Here is a 17,920-nt window from a genome sequence, read left to right on the forward strand (position 1 = left end):
AAATACTTTGGTTCATATAAATAATCATATTCAACAATTCAATCTCAATTCTCCGAAGGGACACTGGCTAACCAAGAGATCATAATTCAAAACACAAGTTTTGGCAGGATGACTTAGTTTTGATCTAATCCTGTCTAGTTAATTCATTTCAAAATATAATGTCATGAGTTTAAATCACCGTCACAAGTTTGAATAAAACCGTCTAAAACATTCCCTGTTTGCAAACGTAAATAAAAAATACGATCCCCTGAAGTTTGGACAGCACATAAATGCACCCACAAGAATAGAGTACGGTTTAATGAGGATTAGACAAATAATTCTCTGTATAATAAGGTCAAATTCACCAATTTCTAGGTATATTAAGATTTTATCAAATTATTGATGTTTCCAAGTATTAAAGCACCAAAACTTCGTGTCATATATTGTTCTACACTGACATTGGAGGAAAACATCTATTATATTATAGTTGCAGAAATGTCAAGAAAATCAAAACTCGAAGAGAGCACATAGTATACAAAGCAAATGCCAAGATTAAGCAGCGCTGCACATTTTGCAGCTAATTATCAACTTTGCCCATCTCACAGAAAACACATTTTGAGTTACAATCTACACTACATTGTTGTAATTGCTTCTTTCAAAGCACCTCTTATCCTGTATTACAACATTAATTTAGCACTTAAAATACAAACATACAACATTTGATCATGTTTCTTTCTATTCTCCTAATCCACCCCAACTCAAGCGCAATCAAACAAATAAAAGTGGGGATTTTTGGTAATAAATTTTCCCAATTACGAGTCATTAATTTAAGCACAGCCACGAGGAGCAAATCCTAAGCGAGAACCAGCAAGATCAAACACTACCCTAAAACCTTGCTGCTGAATGTTTCCAATAATTGACAATCCGCTCATTGTACCTGCAAATGCGAAGCAGAATGTTCCATCACTGTCCACCGGAATCAAGTAATTCGACGCCGGCAATGACACGTCAGCTCCCTTGAAATGCAGAACCACCGTCGGCACTTTAACTTCCGTCTTCCCTGACAGATCAAAACATGTGTCGAACAACGAGAAATCCGGTGCTCTCTTCAGATTTGCAGCACCCATTCTGAAAGCGTCCCTCAGTGCCACGTAAGCGGGTCGGGTCAACCGGGTCACTGAAGTTCCTGAATCCACTATCACCCCACCATCACCGGCTGCGTCTAGCTTGAACAGTGACGGCCTAATGGATGGAACCCTAGTGCCGCCGACGCTGATTCCGCTGAGCTCCACGTAGTAAAACGTGTCGAGTTTTGGGTTAGCGACGAGTGGGGTAAACACGGCGGTTCTAGAAACTGCTGATTCACCGAAGACTATATAGGATGGTCTAGAGGAAGCAGAACGGTCCACAAGGCAGTAGGAGAATTTTCGGCCGAATCGCCGACCGGCTTGAGTAGGAAATGACAGTCTTCCCCGGCCGAGACCCAGTAACCCGGCGGCTCCCACGAATAAACCTTCATTATCGTGGCCGCATCCAAGGGCCACGTTGCTGACACGTGTTTTACGGAAAGTTAATGTTTCAGTTGAAAAATCACCGACGGTGAAAGAACCGTCGCCGTATGAAACTTGGTAAAGGCACTTCTTGCGGTTACAGCCCGGAGAATCCAACCGTCGGCACAACGGGGACCCACATGAAACACCAAGGAAGGAGGAGGATTTAGTCGGGTCAAAAACCGGGTCGGATTGGGTATAGCATTTCTTGCAAGGAGAACACTGGATCCAAACGACGTCACTTCCAGTGTCCAACACCATGTACGCATACTTGGGAGGTGTACCAACACCTAGGCGCGTGAAGTACTCACCACTACCCTGAGCGAGTCCAGAAGTAACAGAACTAGAGAAGTCCCTGCCGCCGACAACATGGTGTCCACCGCCGCGGCGACCAGCGGTGATATTAGCTGCAGCGAGGTCTGAAAGTGCCTTAGCTCTAGCAGCGTCACGTTGGAGACGGAGTTTGAACAAAGCGTTAGGTGTAGCATTGAAGGATGAAGGAGATACTAAGTCGACGTGATGCAACTGTACAGAAAGTGTGTTATCCGGATCCGGGTTTGACCCATCGCCGGAAAGTTGGGCTTCGAAATCTTCGGTAGCCCATGTGAGGGACTGAGGTTGGGAGTTGGGGAGGGAGTTTAAGACTAATGTTTGGTATTGAGGGGAAGTGGAAGACACAGATATGGCAAGGAGGGAAAGGAAAATGGAGGAGAAAGTGAATAGGAAGGAAATGGAAATGGGTTTTCCTTCCATTTTACAGAGAGTTTTGGGGAAGGAAAAATGGTGAAGTGATAGTGGGAAAGGGAGAGCATTGGGAGTATAAATAATGGGGCGACAAAGACAGTGGATTTTTTGGTCTCGTGTGTGTCAACTGTGGCGGTGATGTATGTAAAAGAAAAACAAAAGAAAAGAAAGGTTGTTTCTTGTTTGGAGTTATACCGTTGGATATTTTACTATATGGTCTATTAAATAATCTTAACCTAAAGATATGCATCTTTCTTCCTGTAAAGTGCATGGATATTTGTCTGCTAGTTAACATTAACACGTCATATTTTATAAATTTTAATTTATAATCATGAATTGTACTACTTCCCTATTTAGCTACTGAAGTATAATTACTCCCACTTAGTTTCATGTGGAGTTAAAAATATACTGTATCTATTAACGAATCAATTGAGAACCTCGCCAAGAGTGTGGATCAATTTGTATTAGCTTAATTGTTCAATACGACTTGTAGGGTAAAGGAAAAAATGATAGATAGAAAAGTATTTTGGGAGAAGAATGTGAAAGAGGGGTTATACATAGGATTATCTAGATACAATATATTTTTGCACAAAAATTATTAAACTATGTGTTAAGTTATAAAATATAACTTTTGACGTACAAGCTTAATAAAGACTATTGATCTTATTTAGCCTACTTAATAAAGAAAAAAAATTATATCATGCAAAAGTATTCTAATGCTTTTACATAAGTTCGATATATGAGTTGTTCATTTGCTTTAATAGTTCAAATAATAATGTGTTAACTTGTCTAATATCATGTAACTATACTGTGTTCTTATAGCCTTACGAAAATAAATTATATTTGCTCAAAGTACCTAATATATATTTCATGTTATTCCTATTGAACTTAAATTGAAAAATACGAAAAACAATAAGATACTCCATATATTGTTAGATATAATAATCATACAAAGAATTTTATTAGATTAGTAATTTTTAAATCCAACAAAATTTATTTTAGAAAGAAATAAAATGATAGAAATTAAATCATTATGATATAATTTAAAATTTGCTCAAACACTATTTATATTGTTAATGTACCCAAAATATGTTAAATTACTTACATTGTTAGAGCATTATTTAGCTGCTAAATTCTAATGCGGATCTGGTATTGGGGTGCAAACCCATAATCAGACATTAGTAGACAACTCTTATAATGGCTACAACTCCTAGGCCTCATTTGTTTGCACTTAATGAAGATATGAATCTTAATTATTCAGATCTCAGACATTAAGTGCGTTTGTTTTTAAAATCTGAATTTTAATTATTCAGATATTAATCATTAAGTGTGTTTGTTTTTTTTTTTAACTTTACTAACCTACTTAAGGGGTCTGAATANCGGTTGTTCAATTCTATCTTTTTCTATTCTTTATTCTTTCTTTTCTCTTTGCTTTATCATGCGAGATTAGGGGAAGTCTTTTATTTTGTTATATCATCAGGGTAATGATCCATCAACCTGCTAGTTCTTTTTATGAGGCACAAACGGGCGAATTTGTCCTGGAAGCGGAAGAACTGCTGAAACTGCGTGAAACCCTCACAAGGGTTTATGTACAAAGAACGGGGAAACCCTTATGGGTTGTATCCGAAGATATGGAAAGAGATGTTTTTATGTCAGCAACAGAAGCCCAAGCTTATGGAATTGTTGATCTTGTAGCGGTTGAATGAAAATAACATGGATTTCGCGCAAATCTGTGATTTGAGATTTTATCTTCGAATTGAATATTCTATTAAATAGTAAATAGAAGTAATTCATCATCATTCGGTTAGGATCAATCTAAACCAACCCATCCACCACCATCAACAACCACAGCCGACACTGCCCATCATTACAACCTACCACCACTAACCCACCACCTTCCTCGGTCACAATTACTACCACCACCCGCCATTATTAACTATCACCAACCACGCCACCACCATCCTCAATCATAATCGCCACCACTACCAATAACTACTAACTACTAGCATAAACCACCATCATCAACCAAAACTACCACCAACCACCGCCTCTAGTCGGCATTCACCCGTTAGCCATCACCACCAACAACTATCATATGTTAAAAAACTATATATTTTATTGATAGAATATTAGATTAATTATTTCATTTGAATTTTACGTTTATTAATTTTTAAATAAAGATAAATTTTATACATTTACGTTAAAATCAAACAGTCTTAATTATTTCTATTCGGATCTTAATACACATCTTAATATATTCAGATATGTATTCAGATTCAGATGTCTTAATCTTAATACACATCTTGATTCAGACGTCTTAATCTTAAAAAAAACAAATGATGCCTTAAACAGAAAATTATAGTTTGAGATTTTAACTAATATAAAAAAAATATGCTTGTACGTTTTTGTTTCGGTTATATACACTAAATTTATAAAATGTATGTTTTTGCATGTCACACTTATACAAGTTGTCAATTTTGTATAGACATTTTAATGTTTCGTCAGTAATCTATTTATACTATATTAAAAGCACGAAGACCCTATCGAAATGTTATTCGCCTTTTTTAACCTTAATAGGTGTGTTTTAAGTTGGATATAATTGTAATTACTAATTAGTGCTAAATTTTTATTTTGGGAAAAAACAAAAACTGCCGACTTTTTATGTAACTTGTATTTAGGTTTAGGAGTCTTTTAAACTGTCGCCGAATACTTTGGTGCGGTATATTTAGGTTTATTAGGAGTCTTTAGTCTTACTTTTTCTTCAGGACAGGATCCTTTATTGTGTTTTTTTTATGTTTAAGATTATTTAGTTTTTTTTTTTTTGTTTAAGATTTTTACGTGTATTTTTTATGTGTGTGCAGGTATTCACAAGTTTTAGTTAGTGCTACAAATCGCAAAAATTGCAGATTGGTGCAAACAGGTTAGTAATATTTTATTAAAAAATAATATTAGATCGTAGAAGATATTTTTTCGTGATTGCACAAGCTTGATTAATTTAATGTAGTTCTTATTTAACTATGTTCGATGGTATTTTAATATTATGTTATTCTTTTTGTTGCAAATTGCATTGCAGATTGATGCAAACAGGTTTATATTTCATTAAAGAATAATGAACCCCAAAGTGCGGAGAAGAAGCATTGATGCCCCTGTCAGGAGGTGTGAGAGGTTGGCCATGGAGAGTTTGAGGAGGGGTCGAGGTAGGCCTAAAAAGTACTGGGGAGAAGTGATTAGGCAGGACATGGCGCTGCTTCAGCTCACTGAGGACATGACACTTGATAGGAGGGTGTGGAGGTCGAGGATTAAGGTAGAAGGTTAGTAGGTAGTTTATAGTGTTCACGGATAGGTTAGTAGCATGCATTTCCCTTCATATTCTTTGCTTTTTATTACTGCATGTGGTTTTGTTCGCCTCAAGTATTGTATTCCGTGTTGCTATTATTGGATACTGTTTTCCTTCCTTGCTTCCCTCTTTTTCTTCTTGCCCTTCCTGAGCCGAGGGTCTATTGGAAACAGCTGCTCTACCTGCATTAGGTAGGGGTTTAGGTAGGGGTAAGGTCTGCGTACAGACTACCCTCCCCAGACCATATATGTTGGGATCAAACTGAGTTTGTTGTTGTTGTTGTTGTTTCAAAATTTTAAATATTAATTTTATTGAAAATTTATGAAGACTCGGTGTTTCAACACCACGTTACCTTTTAGTGATGCTTGAAAGAGTTCATTTTATATAGAAAAAGAAAAAGTAGTCCTAAATTTTATCACTTATTTTTGTATAGTTTTCTTTCTTTATGAAATTAGCTGAAAAAAAAGTAAGTCATCTTCCCTTTGAGGCTTGCTTGGTTATAAAACATTGTTTGGCGAAAATTACTTATCTTCATGGATTCTGTTATTTTATAATTAGTAATTAAGATACATTTTTTATGCAAACTGATGATGTTAAAAAAAGAAATCTACTTTTCTAACAGGCTGATGGGTTGAGTGAGTAGCTTTAGTAGATTTTGTACGACCTTGATACACCTCCAGTTCAACTAATAAGAGACTCCACATCGGTAAAAGAAATAGATTGAGAATTGTGAATTTTAAAATCGTGAATATATTTGATCTTTATCGATTTTTGTATTATAGTATTTGAAAATAACAATAAGTCGAACAAATAACTAAGAGAGAGAGAGTAGTGGTTGAGAAATGTTAATAACACTAACGATTCTTTAACACAAAAATTCAAAAGTAAAATAGTGATCATTGATTTACCATTTAAAATAGAATATGATTGGAGAATATTTGAAATCTGGCATGAGCTAGCATTAACAATTCAAATTAACAAAAGAATGAAGTATTTTACTGTGTGACAAATAATTACGTCTTTAAATTAATTAATTAGCAAAATAATCCAATTCGATTCTTTTAATAATTCATCAAAAATTATTTTTCAAATTGACATAATAGGGTACATAACTTGAGCCCTTAAGAAGAGAATCATCGGCGTAAAAAATTTAAAAAATAAGAGATCAGCTATAGTATAACATTAAGAGTCAATTTTATTAAATCGCTATTCATTAATTAATTCAACACTCTTCACTTTCTTAGATTATATTTTATAACTCAAATATAAACTTTAATATAATATTTATATGATTTTTAAGAATTATACTAATTGAGTTGGGTGTCTTAAATATGTAAACGCTTGCACACCTATATAAGTGCCAAATTTTAGTTTTTTAAAGTCCTAAATATTAGGACCTTTTACATTGTTTATATAAGAAAATATTTAATAACAATAATTTTAGTTGATTTTAGAATTTTAAATTTAAGAAAAAATAATCAAATAACTATTTTGTCTAGTGTGATTCTATTTTTAAAGCGTAAAAAAAAAAAGAAAAAAAAAGACGAACTACATTTCACTAATGGCCTTTGTATTTTTAATATGGGATATATTACCAGCTATTTTAGCTATATACAACAACTATAATCAATGTTGAAGTTAGAGGTAAACTTATTCCTCCACTAATTATTATGGCATCTCATCTTTGGATGAGTTGAAGAGATTAGAATTTTTTAACCACATTAACAATACAAAATGGTGTACTTAGGGATGATATATATATATATATATATATATATATATATATATATATCCTTTAAAAACATATGCCTCTGTGCTTTTTTTTGGATTTACTTCTTTATATTTGACACTCTTACAGTGAAAATTCTCATTCAATCACTACATGGTAGGTATCTCATGTATAATTCTTAAAATGTAGACAGATTTATGCTATGAAAGTATCTGTCATATATTTGCTTTATTGCTTCTGCCCGACTCACCTCCAAGTGTCTAATTCTAACAAGAATTTAGCTTTTGTCCATGAATTACAATTTTTTGAAAACCTTGCAAAAATTTCCATATTCGTGTCTTTTAAATTTTTAAATTTTGGAATTTCTGGTTGTGATGACCCAAAAGGTCATCTCGTATTTCAGAAGTCAAATCTATGTTCCCGGCCTTAAAAACTTCCTTTTGTTCCACCTCGATTTGCGTGCGCAGCCCGGGCGTATATCCGGAAAGCCCTTATGTGAAAATTTGAGAAAAATGCCAAGTTTTGACTTTAAAATGGAATTAAGTTGACTTCGGTCAACATTTTGGGTAAACGAACCCGGACCCGTGTTCCGACGATACCGTAGGGTCCGTAGTAAAATATGGGACTTGGGCGTATGCCCGGAATAGAAATCCGAGGTCCCTAGCCCGAGAAAAGAATTTTTAACGAAAATTATTTGCTGGAAAATATAAAGACTTTTGGAAATGAAATGGTGTGTGTTCTTGATGGTATCGGGCCCATATTTTGGTTCCGGAGCCGGGTACAGGTCTAAAATAATACTTAAGTCGAACCTGTGAGATTTGGTAAGAATCGGAGTTGATTTGGTATAAATCGGACCTTTAATTGAGAAAATGGAAATTTCAATGTTCTTGAGAATTTTATGAATTTTGGTGCTAAATTCTTAGTTGTTGATGTTATTTTGATGATTTGATTGCACGAGCAAGTTTGTATGATATTTTTAGACTTGCGTGCATGTTAGGTTTGGAGCCCCGAGGGCTCGGGTGAGTTTTGGATAGGCCACGGAGTGAATTTAGACTTAGTAAAATAGCTGTTACAGGTCCAGTTGTGTTGCAACCTCTGATCTCGCAATTGCGAGGTCAGGCTTCGCAATTGAGAGCCCAGCAGGCTTGGCAATTGCGAGGGTTTGATCGCATTTGCGAAGAAAACCCAGGCCTGCCTTGTTCGCATTTGCGAAACCCCCCCCCCCGCAATTGCGAAGACATCAAGGAGGGTCAGTTATCGCAATTGTGACAAATTGCTCGCAATTGCGAGGGGAGCAGACACTGCCACAGGTTCGCAAATGCGATGCCTGTTTCACATTTGCGAGCTTTGCAATTGCGAAGCTCCTGTCGCAATTGCGACATCTGCGACCTGTTAAGTGGGATTTTGACGGGATTTTCATATCATTCTTCAAAATTTTAAAACCTAAACTCATAAGGGCGATTTTTCAAGAGCAAGTTCTTCCCTAAATCATAGGTAAACGATTTGTAACTCATTTTCTTCAATCTATTTCATCTTTTACATGATTTCACTTCAAAATCTAGGATTTTTCATGAGAAATTGGGTGTTTTTGGGTAGAAGTTAGGATTTTTAAATTTTGGGGATTTGGACTTCAATTTGAGGTCCAATTTCAAAACTAATTGCATATTTTAGTTCGTGGGTGAATGGGTGATCGGGTTTTGGTTCGAACTTCGGATTTTGACCAAGCGGGCCCAGGGTCGATTTTTGACTTTTTGGGGAAAACTATGGGAAATCTATTTTCATGCATTAGAATTGGTTTATTTAGCATTTATTGATGTTATTAAGTAAACTATGACTAGATACACGTGAATTGGAAGTGGAACCGAGAGGTAAAGCGGTAGTTGAGGCTTAATCTTGTCCGTGGAATCGAGGTAAGTGTTTGGCCTAACCTTAGTTTGAGGGAATAGGAGTTGTGGTCTTATTTGCTATGTGTTAGTATGAGTACGACATATAGGTGTGGTGACGAGTATCTATACGTTGGTGTCAAGCATGCTGTGAGTCTTATATCATGATTGTTGTGGCTCTATTATGTATCGTTCATGCTCAAATTGATGATTAACAATGTTGAACAAAGCTTATGAAAGTTTCTTGGTAATTGACTATTCTTGAGTATTGACTCAAGTTGAGTTTCATTTTGTAAAGTAATTGTTGAAAACGAGATTGGTTATAGCTGATTCCCTTGTCGGGATGTTATTGTTGATATTTTTGATTCCCTTGCCGGGATGTTATTGTTGATATTGTTGATTTCCTTGACGGGACGTATTGTTTCTATTGTTTGGGTGAGGAAGAGTGTAAAGCACGAAGGGTGATGGCGTGCATGATATTGTGAGTGAGTGTAATGCACGAAGGGTGATGCCGTGCCGATATTATGAGTGTTAATGCACGAAGGGTGATGCCGTGCTATGATTTGAGAGTTATTGCACGAAGGGTGATGTCGCGCCGATATTGTGAGGAATAATGCACGAAGGGTGGTGCCGTGCCATGATTATGAGAGGTAATGCATGAAGTGTGATGCCGTGCCGTTTCTGTTATTTCATATGGTGGGGACGAGAGTAAAAGCACGAAGGGTGATGCCGTGCACGTGTTACCGTTTCATTATTCTTGTTGATATAGATATGATGTTCATTATGGTTCTTTATTGATGCTTATTTATTGGTTTATTATTAGAATCTGATATTTCCCGCAGCATATCCCCTTCCCATCATATTCTATTGATTCCTGTTATTATGATTCTATTTGTATATGATTTAAGTGCACATGTTTATATGGTTGTCATGTCCTAGCCTCGTCACTACTTCATCGAGGTTAGGCTCGACACTTACTCAGTACATGGGGTCGGTTGTACTGATGCTACACTCTGCACTCTTTTGTGCAGATTTTGGTACCGGACCCGGTGAGTAGCTGAGGTAGCTGCCTTCAGTCTAGGGAGACCAAGGTAGATCTGCTGGCGTCCGCAGAGCCTAAAGTCCCCCTTCCCTGTTTTAGCTTTCTGCTATCTCTTTTCATTCCGAGAACAGTTGTACTTTTCTTTCTAGACCAGTGTTTGTAGAAATTCGTAGATGTTCGTGAATTTGTGACACCAGATTCGTGGGTAGACATGTATTGGATTATTTGAATTTGTTATAAATCTTTCGCACTTTTCATCTATTTAGCTTTAGTTATTGGTTATATCTGTTTGAGTTGATTGCTAATGGGTTAAAACTTTAATAGTTGGCTTGCCTAGCTTTCACGAGTAGGCTCCATCACGACTCTCGAGGGTGGAAAATCCGAGTCGTGACAAGTTGGTATCAGAGCACTAGGTTGCCTAAGTCTCACAATTCACGAACAAGCTAGGTAGAGTCTGTGGGATCAGTACGGAGACATCTGTGCTTATCCCCCAGAGGCTACAGAGTTTAGGAATAACTTCGCACCTATTCTCCTCTGTCGTGCGATTTGACTTCTCAATGTCTTCTACTTTGTTATTTCGCAGATGGCGAGAACACGTGCGTCTTTATCCGCTGATCAGCAGCCCGAGCCCCCAGTGGCAGCTCCTATGAGGGGCAGAGGACGAGGCCGAGGTAGGGGCAGGGCTCAGCCTAGAGCAGCAGTTTCAGCGGCGGAGCCTCAGGTAGAGTTTGAGGAGGAGGCTCCACCCCAGACCGTTCCAGCAGGGCCAGCTCAGGTCCTAGAGGGGTTCTTCGCTACCCCGGTACTCCAGGATGCTCTGGTCCATCTAGTGGGCCTTATGGAGAGTGTCGCCCAGGCAGGCTTACTTCCTGTAGCACCAGCTGTCTTTCAGGCTGGGGTAGGAGCACAGACTCCCGCTACTCGCACTCCGGAGCTGATGGCTCCTCAGTTTCAGACTCCAGCAGCTCACTCAGTTGGAGTAGTTCAGCCGGGTGTGGTAGCTCAGACCGGTGATGGAGCAACTATGTCTGTTGATGCTTGTGGAGGTTGGACAGGTTCACCAAGCTCTTCAATACCACATATGGCAGTACATCTTCAGAGGATCCCCAGGACTATTTGGATAGCTGTCATGAGGTTCTACGGAACATGGGGATAGTGGAGACCAATGGGGTCGACTTTGCTGCTTTTCGTCTGTCAGGTTCCGCCAAGACTTGGTGGAGGGATTATTGTTTGGCTAGACCAGCTAGGTCACCGGCTTTGAGTTGGGATCAGTTCTCTCAGCTATTTCTGGAGAAGTTTCTTCCTATCACTCAGATGGAGGACTATCGGAGGCAATTTGAGCGTCTCCAGCAGGGTTCTATGACCGTCACTCAGTACGAGACCAGATTTATTGCCTTGGCCCGTCATGCTCTTATTATACTTGCCACCGAGAGGGAGAGGGTGAGGAGGTTTTTTGAGTGACTAGCTCAGCCTATCAAATTGCAGATGGCTAAGGAGGCAGGGAGGGAGATTTCTTTTCAGGATGCGACCCATGTGGCCCGGCGAGTTGAGATGGTTCTATCACGGGGGAGTGGTCAGGGGTCTGACAAGAGGCCTCGTCATTGGGGAAGATTCAGTGGTGCCTCGTTTGGAGGCATGGATTCTTTTGGTAGGGGCCATCCTCCCAGGCCGTTTCATTCAGCACTTCAGGCTTCCCATGGTGCTCCAGGCGGCAGGCGGCCATAGTTCTCATATGCAGTATTTGGATCAGCTACCCTACAGTGCATCACCAGCTCCTATCAGTGCACCTCCGCTCCAAAGTTTTCAGGGTGGTTACTCAAGTCGTCATGGTCAGTTTCAGGGTCAGCAGTCCCAGCAGCCGAGGACTTGTTATACTTGTGGCGATTCGAGGCACATTGCTAGAGTTTGCCCTCGAGCCTCGAGCGGTTCTCAGCATCAAGGTTCTCGTGCTATGGTTCGGGCACAGGGTGTTCCACAGCCTGCTCGGCCAGCTAGAGGTAGGGGTCAGGCAGCTAGAGGTGGAGGTCGAGGTGTTAAAGGTGGAGGTCAGGCCGTTAGAGGTGGAGGTCAGGCCGCTAGAGGTGGAGGCCAGCCAGCAGGAGGCCGTCCCGGGGATGTAGTTCAGAGTGGTGGGGCCCAACCCCGATGTTTTGCTTTCCCAGCCAGGCCTGAACTGAGGCATCCGATGCCGTTATCACAGGTACGATTTCAGTTTGTAGTAGAGATGCATCAGTTCTGTTTGATCCAGGGTCTATATACTCCTATGTGTCATCTTATTTTGCTACGTATTTGGTTGTGCCTCGTGATTCTTTGAGTGCTCCTCCACACCGATGGGTGATTCCATTGTTGTAGATCGTGTCTATCGCTCGTGTGTGGTTATTATTGGGGGACTTGAGACCCGTGTAGATCTCTTACTTCTGGATATCGTTGATTTTGATGTCATATTGGGGATGGATTGGCTGTCACCTTATCATGCCATATTGGATTGTCACGCGAAGACCGTGACCTTAGCCTTGCTGGGGTTGCCTCGATCAGAATGGAGAGGGATTCCTGGTCATTCTACCAGTAGGGTCGTTTCTTATATGAAGGCTCGGCGTATGGTCGAGAAGGGGTGTTTGGCTTACTTGGCATATGTGCATGATTCTAGTGCTGAGGTTCCTTCTATGGATTCTGTGCCAGTTGTTCGTGAGTTTCCAGAGGTATTTCCTGTAAACCTGTCGGGTGGCACAAACCAGTCGGGGATGCCACCCGACAGGGATATCGACTTTGGCATTGATTTGGCTCCGGGCACTCAGCCCATTTCTATTACGCCATATCGTATGGCCCCGCCAGAGTTGAAGGAGTTGAAAGAACAGTTGCAGGACTTGCTTGATAAGGGCTTCATTAGACCTAGTGTCTCGCCCTAGGGTGCGCCGGTATTGTTCGTTAAGAAGAAGGATGGATCGATGATAATGTGTATTGATTATCGGTAGTTGAACAAGGTCACCATCAAGAACAAGTATCCATTGCCGAGGATTGATGATTTGTTTGACCAGCTTCAGGGTGCCAAAGTTTTTTCGAAGATTGATTTGAGATCTGGCTACCATCAGCTGAGGATTAGGGCATCCGATGTCCCTAAGACAGCTTTCCGCACTCGGTACGCGCATTGCGAGTTTTTAGTGATGTCCTTTGGGTTGACAAATGCCCCATTAGCATTCATGGATTTGATGAACCGAGTGTTCAGGCCTTATTTGGATTCCTTCGTGATTGTCTTCATTGATGATATTTTGATCTACTCCCGCAGCCGAGAGGAGCACGAGCAGCATCTTCGAGTCGTTCCTTCAGACTCTGAGAGATAGTCAGTTGTATGCTAAGTATTCGAAGTGCGAATTTTGGCTGAGTTCAGTTGCATTCTTGGGCCACGTCGTATCAGCAGAGGGTATTTAGGTGGATCCGAAGAAGATAGAGGCAGTCAAGAACTGGCCTCGACCCACATCAGCTACAGAGATCCGGAGTTTCTTGGGTTTGGCGGGTTATTACCGTCGATTTATGGAGGGGTTTTCATCTATAGCAGCCCCAATGACCAGGTTGACCTAGAAGGGTGCCCAGTTTAGGTGGTCGGACGAGTGTGAGGTGAGCTTCCAGAAGCTTAAGACATCTTTGACTACGACGCCGGTGTTGGTATTGCCTACGGGTTCAGGGCCATATACAGTTTATTGTGACGCATCTCGTATTGGACTTGGTGCGGTGTTGATGCAGAATGGCAAGGTTATTGCATATGCTTCGCGGCAGCTGAAGATTCACGAGAAAAATTATCCAGTTCATGATTTGGAGCTAACAGCCATTGTTCACGTGCTAAAGATCTGGAGGCACTACTTATACGACGTGTCATGTGAGCTGTTCACGGATCATAAGAGTTTGCAGTATTTGTTCAAGCAGAAGGAGCTCAATTTGAGGTAGAGAAGGTGGTTGGAGCTACTAAAAGACTATGATATCACCATCTTGTATCATCCGGGGAAGGCCAATGTAGTGGCCAACGCTTTGTAGGAAGTCAGCCAGTATGGGTAGCCTTGCATATATTTCGGTCGGTGAGAGACCGCTTGCTTTGGATGTTCAGCCTTTAGCCAATCAGTTCGTGAGGTTGGATGTTTTTGAGCCCAGTCGTGTTCTAGCTTGCACAGTCGCTCGTTCTTCATTATTTGAGTGTATCAGGGATCGGCAGTATGATGACCCTCATTTGCTTGTCCTTAGGGACATAGTGCGGCACGGTGGTGCCAAGCAGGTTACAGTTGGTGATGATGGAGTGTTGAGGATGCAGGGTCGAGTTTGTCTGCCTAATGTGGATGGACTTCGAGAGTTGATTCTAGAGGAGGCCCATAGTTCCCGGTATTCTATTCATCCGGCGCCGCTAAGATGTATCGGGACTTGCGGCAACATTATTGGTGGAGGAGGATGAAAAAGGATATTGTTGCGTATGTAGCTCGGTGTTTGAATTGTAAGCAGGTAAAGTACGAGCATCACAGACATGGTGGTTTTTTCCAGAAGATTGAGATTCCCGAGTGGAAGTGGGAGCGTATCACTATAGACTTCATTGTTGGACTCCCACGAACTCAGAGGAAGTTCGACGCAGTGTGGGTTATTGTGGATAGGCTGACTAAGTCAGCTGTCACACCTCCTTTTTACCTACACCCGTAAAGGGTGTATAGGAGTTTTTCCACTTAAAGGACAATCGGAACGGATTTATTATTAAAATTCAGAGTCGCCACTTGGGAGATTAATGGTGTCCCAAGTCACCGGTCGAATCCCGAACCGAGGAAGTTATGACTCTGTTAACAGTCCGCGAACCAGAAATCCGAGTAAGGAATTCTGTTAACCCGGGAGAAGGTGTTAGGCATTCCCGGGTTCCGTGGTTCTAGCACGGTCGCTCAACTGTCATATTTGGCTTATTTGTTTGATTTTAGTACATGTTTTAATCTATGTGCTTTTAACTTTGAACCGCTTTTATTATTATTATTTTAAGAGAGTCGCAACGTCGTGAAAATGTATCTCGAACCACGTCACACCAGTGTACCCGTGGCCTTCAATCCATTTCGACTCCGTTGAGATTTGGATTTGAGTCACATAAATGTGCACCCGTATTTAGGAAGGTAAAATTATTTAAATCGCGTGCCTAAAGAGACTGTCGCGTTATTATTTGGGGAAGGCTGTGAAATTCGCTAAACGACACATCCCGAAGTCTAGGCATTTCTTACAATGAGCACTTATCGAGGGCCCCGCAATTTGTTTGTTTTGTTTAGCTCATTTATTATTTTTGGAGACAAACCTAATGCAATTACGACTCTTATTTTTATTCTGTCTCTAAAATGAAGGGAAAGTCCTAATCAGTTAAGGCTATGGATTTCAAACCCAAATTCAAACAACCAGAAATAGGTAAAGAGAAAATGGGCTTGAGCCCAGATTGCAAACGGGCACATTGTGAACTTAAAATTTTCAGGGCCACGGTCATCAGGCCTACAAGTGGTCATCGTTTTGTCAAAGCAAACCTGAGCTTCATTAATACACCCAGGCCCAAATGGGAACAGGCGGCCCAGTGGAAGTAGAGGGCAATTCAGGCAGCTGTGATGCCAAAGTCTGGGATCGAATCCCAGCAGGAACAATCACAATTTAATAGGCTATGAAGCCAATATCGAGCTCAAACCACATCCACGATACAGCGTAATGAGAAAGATGTTATTCATACTGGAAGACTAACTTTCATGAACTACTAGTCTAGATGAATCATTTCAATTCAGGTGAAATTCAACACTAATTTGTCAGCACCAATTCAAATGCCTATATCAGTGATATCTAAGACTTCTATTCAAATGCAGACAGCCAATTATTCCCTAGCTGGATCAAAAATTGCTACCAGTAATATAAATACTACCAAACCAGTTCACAGGTTGAACTTTGACTAACATCTTAACCAAATCAACTATTGGGTTCATATGTTGTTATTCAAATTAAAACGAGTCTACTGAATTATACATACTACCAGACATACAATAGAACACTATCAACAAAACACAAATGGCCTTCAATCAAACAGACAGATCCTTGACCATCTCATTAGAGCTTCAATGTATACATCATGTAGTTCAAAGTAGTGTACCTGAAATGGTAGAAATGAGTGAACAAGGAGAATCAGCAGCTAGATTTGAGCAGAGAATGAACCAGCAACACACAGTCCAGATTTAATGTTGATGGAACAGTAAACTCAACAGTGCAAAACAACAAAAATGCAATTTGAACAAGGGATACTGAATTCTAATAACCAAAACACCCAAAGGAAATCGTTGACTGACTTTCAACCCATTTCAAAGCTAGAAGGTGAACCTCAACTCTAGAGGCTCTGTATCTTGTTCTGGATTTTTTTTTTTAGTTCTTCAAACTCTCTCCAGTTTATTCTCCCTGTAATTCAGCTCTTGGTTCTCTCAGATTTCAGAATATTAAAAAGCTGCATTTCAAGGCAAGAAAACATGCCTTTATAGGCAAGGCAGGTAGGGCAAACAGTAGGTTTCAGTTTTGCACTTTACCCCTTCTTGGATTTTCGTTTTAGCCTAAATGTTCCTAGATTTCTGACTTTTTCCTCTTATTTTCTGACTTGTACCACAAGTAACTACCCTAATTTTACTAAACGTACACTATAGCCCATCCTAGAAGGTTCTATACTTGTTACAATTCCTATTCTAACCTTACCCCACTTCAAGAATTACCAAATCTAATAAAACTGCCCCTTTCCATGCCTAAACTACCCTTAAAACCCCCTGAAACTACTGACCATTGATAAACCTGCCAGCTATAACCAAACAAATAATCTAGCCTAAACTAATTAAGATTAATTAATAGAGCCTGAAGCTTAAACTGAAATTAAACCAATTACACTAACAACCATGTTCATTTAGTCAAACCAAACCTCCAATTTTAGACATGCCTCAACATCTATTGAACAAATACGGATTCAAAACACCAAATCAACCTATTAAATTAATGAATCAGAATCAAATTTATTATCAGAAAAGCAAGCGTATCAACTTGAATCCAAACTAATGAGAAAATCAAAACTATCAATTGGTTGGCTTAAACGAACATTTGGATATATAAACTGGCCAAGGTAAAATGACATACAACTAAGAATTAACCAAGCTAAAACTCAAACTAATCACAGAAAACAACAAAAATTGACTAACAACTAACAGAAACCAAGAACTCATGAGAACAAAGAAAAGGAATACTAAAACTGAGAAGAGGAACTTACTGACTTTGGACTCTACAAGCATTACCCTTCGAAATTGATTTCCAGTTAATATTATATGTCTATTCTGTCAAGAATAGGCTTATAATATTAACTAGAACTCAATCGCCTTTGAAAATTCCCAAAACCCAGGAACCCTAAATTTGAAATTCGACGAGTTCCGGCGGGATTTGAAGGGTTTTGATTAGGGATTAGGGATGAGGGAGGTCAGGGGAGTGTAGGGTATGAATTTGGGCCGATCTGGAAGGGATAGGGTTTTGGCCGAGTTTTTGATTCGATATTTGAGCAATTCCGGCCATGTTCGAGACAAGTGGTTATGGGGGTTGGGTAGAGGAGGTCAAGGCGGTTCTGTGGTGTGAGTTTGGGACCATTTGGCGTAACCG

General features: G+C 39.9%; 1 protein-coding gene across 1 annotated transcript; it reads right to left on the reverse strand.

Annotated features, from left to right (window-relative positions):
• Positions 448-2,393, reverse strand: LOC109210803 (aspartyl protease family protein 2-like). The gene has a single exon (XM_019374300.1). The coding sequence runs from the start codon at positions 2,280-2,282 to the stop codon at positions 807-809; it is 1,476 nt and encodes a 491-aa protein (XP_019229845.1). The 5' UTR covers positions 2,283-2,393; the 3' UTR covers positions 448-806.

This window comes from Nicotiana attenuata, chromosome 1 (assembly GCF_001879085.1).
Source record: "Nicotiana attenuata strain UT chromosome 1, NIATTr2, whole genome shotgun sequence".
NCBI classification, from domain to species: domain Eukaryota; kingdom Viridiplantae; phylum Streptophyta; class Magnoliopsida; order Solanales; family Solanaceae; genus Nicotiana; species Nicotiana attenuata.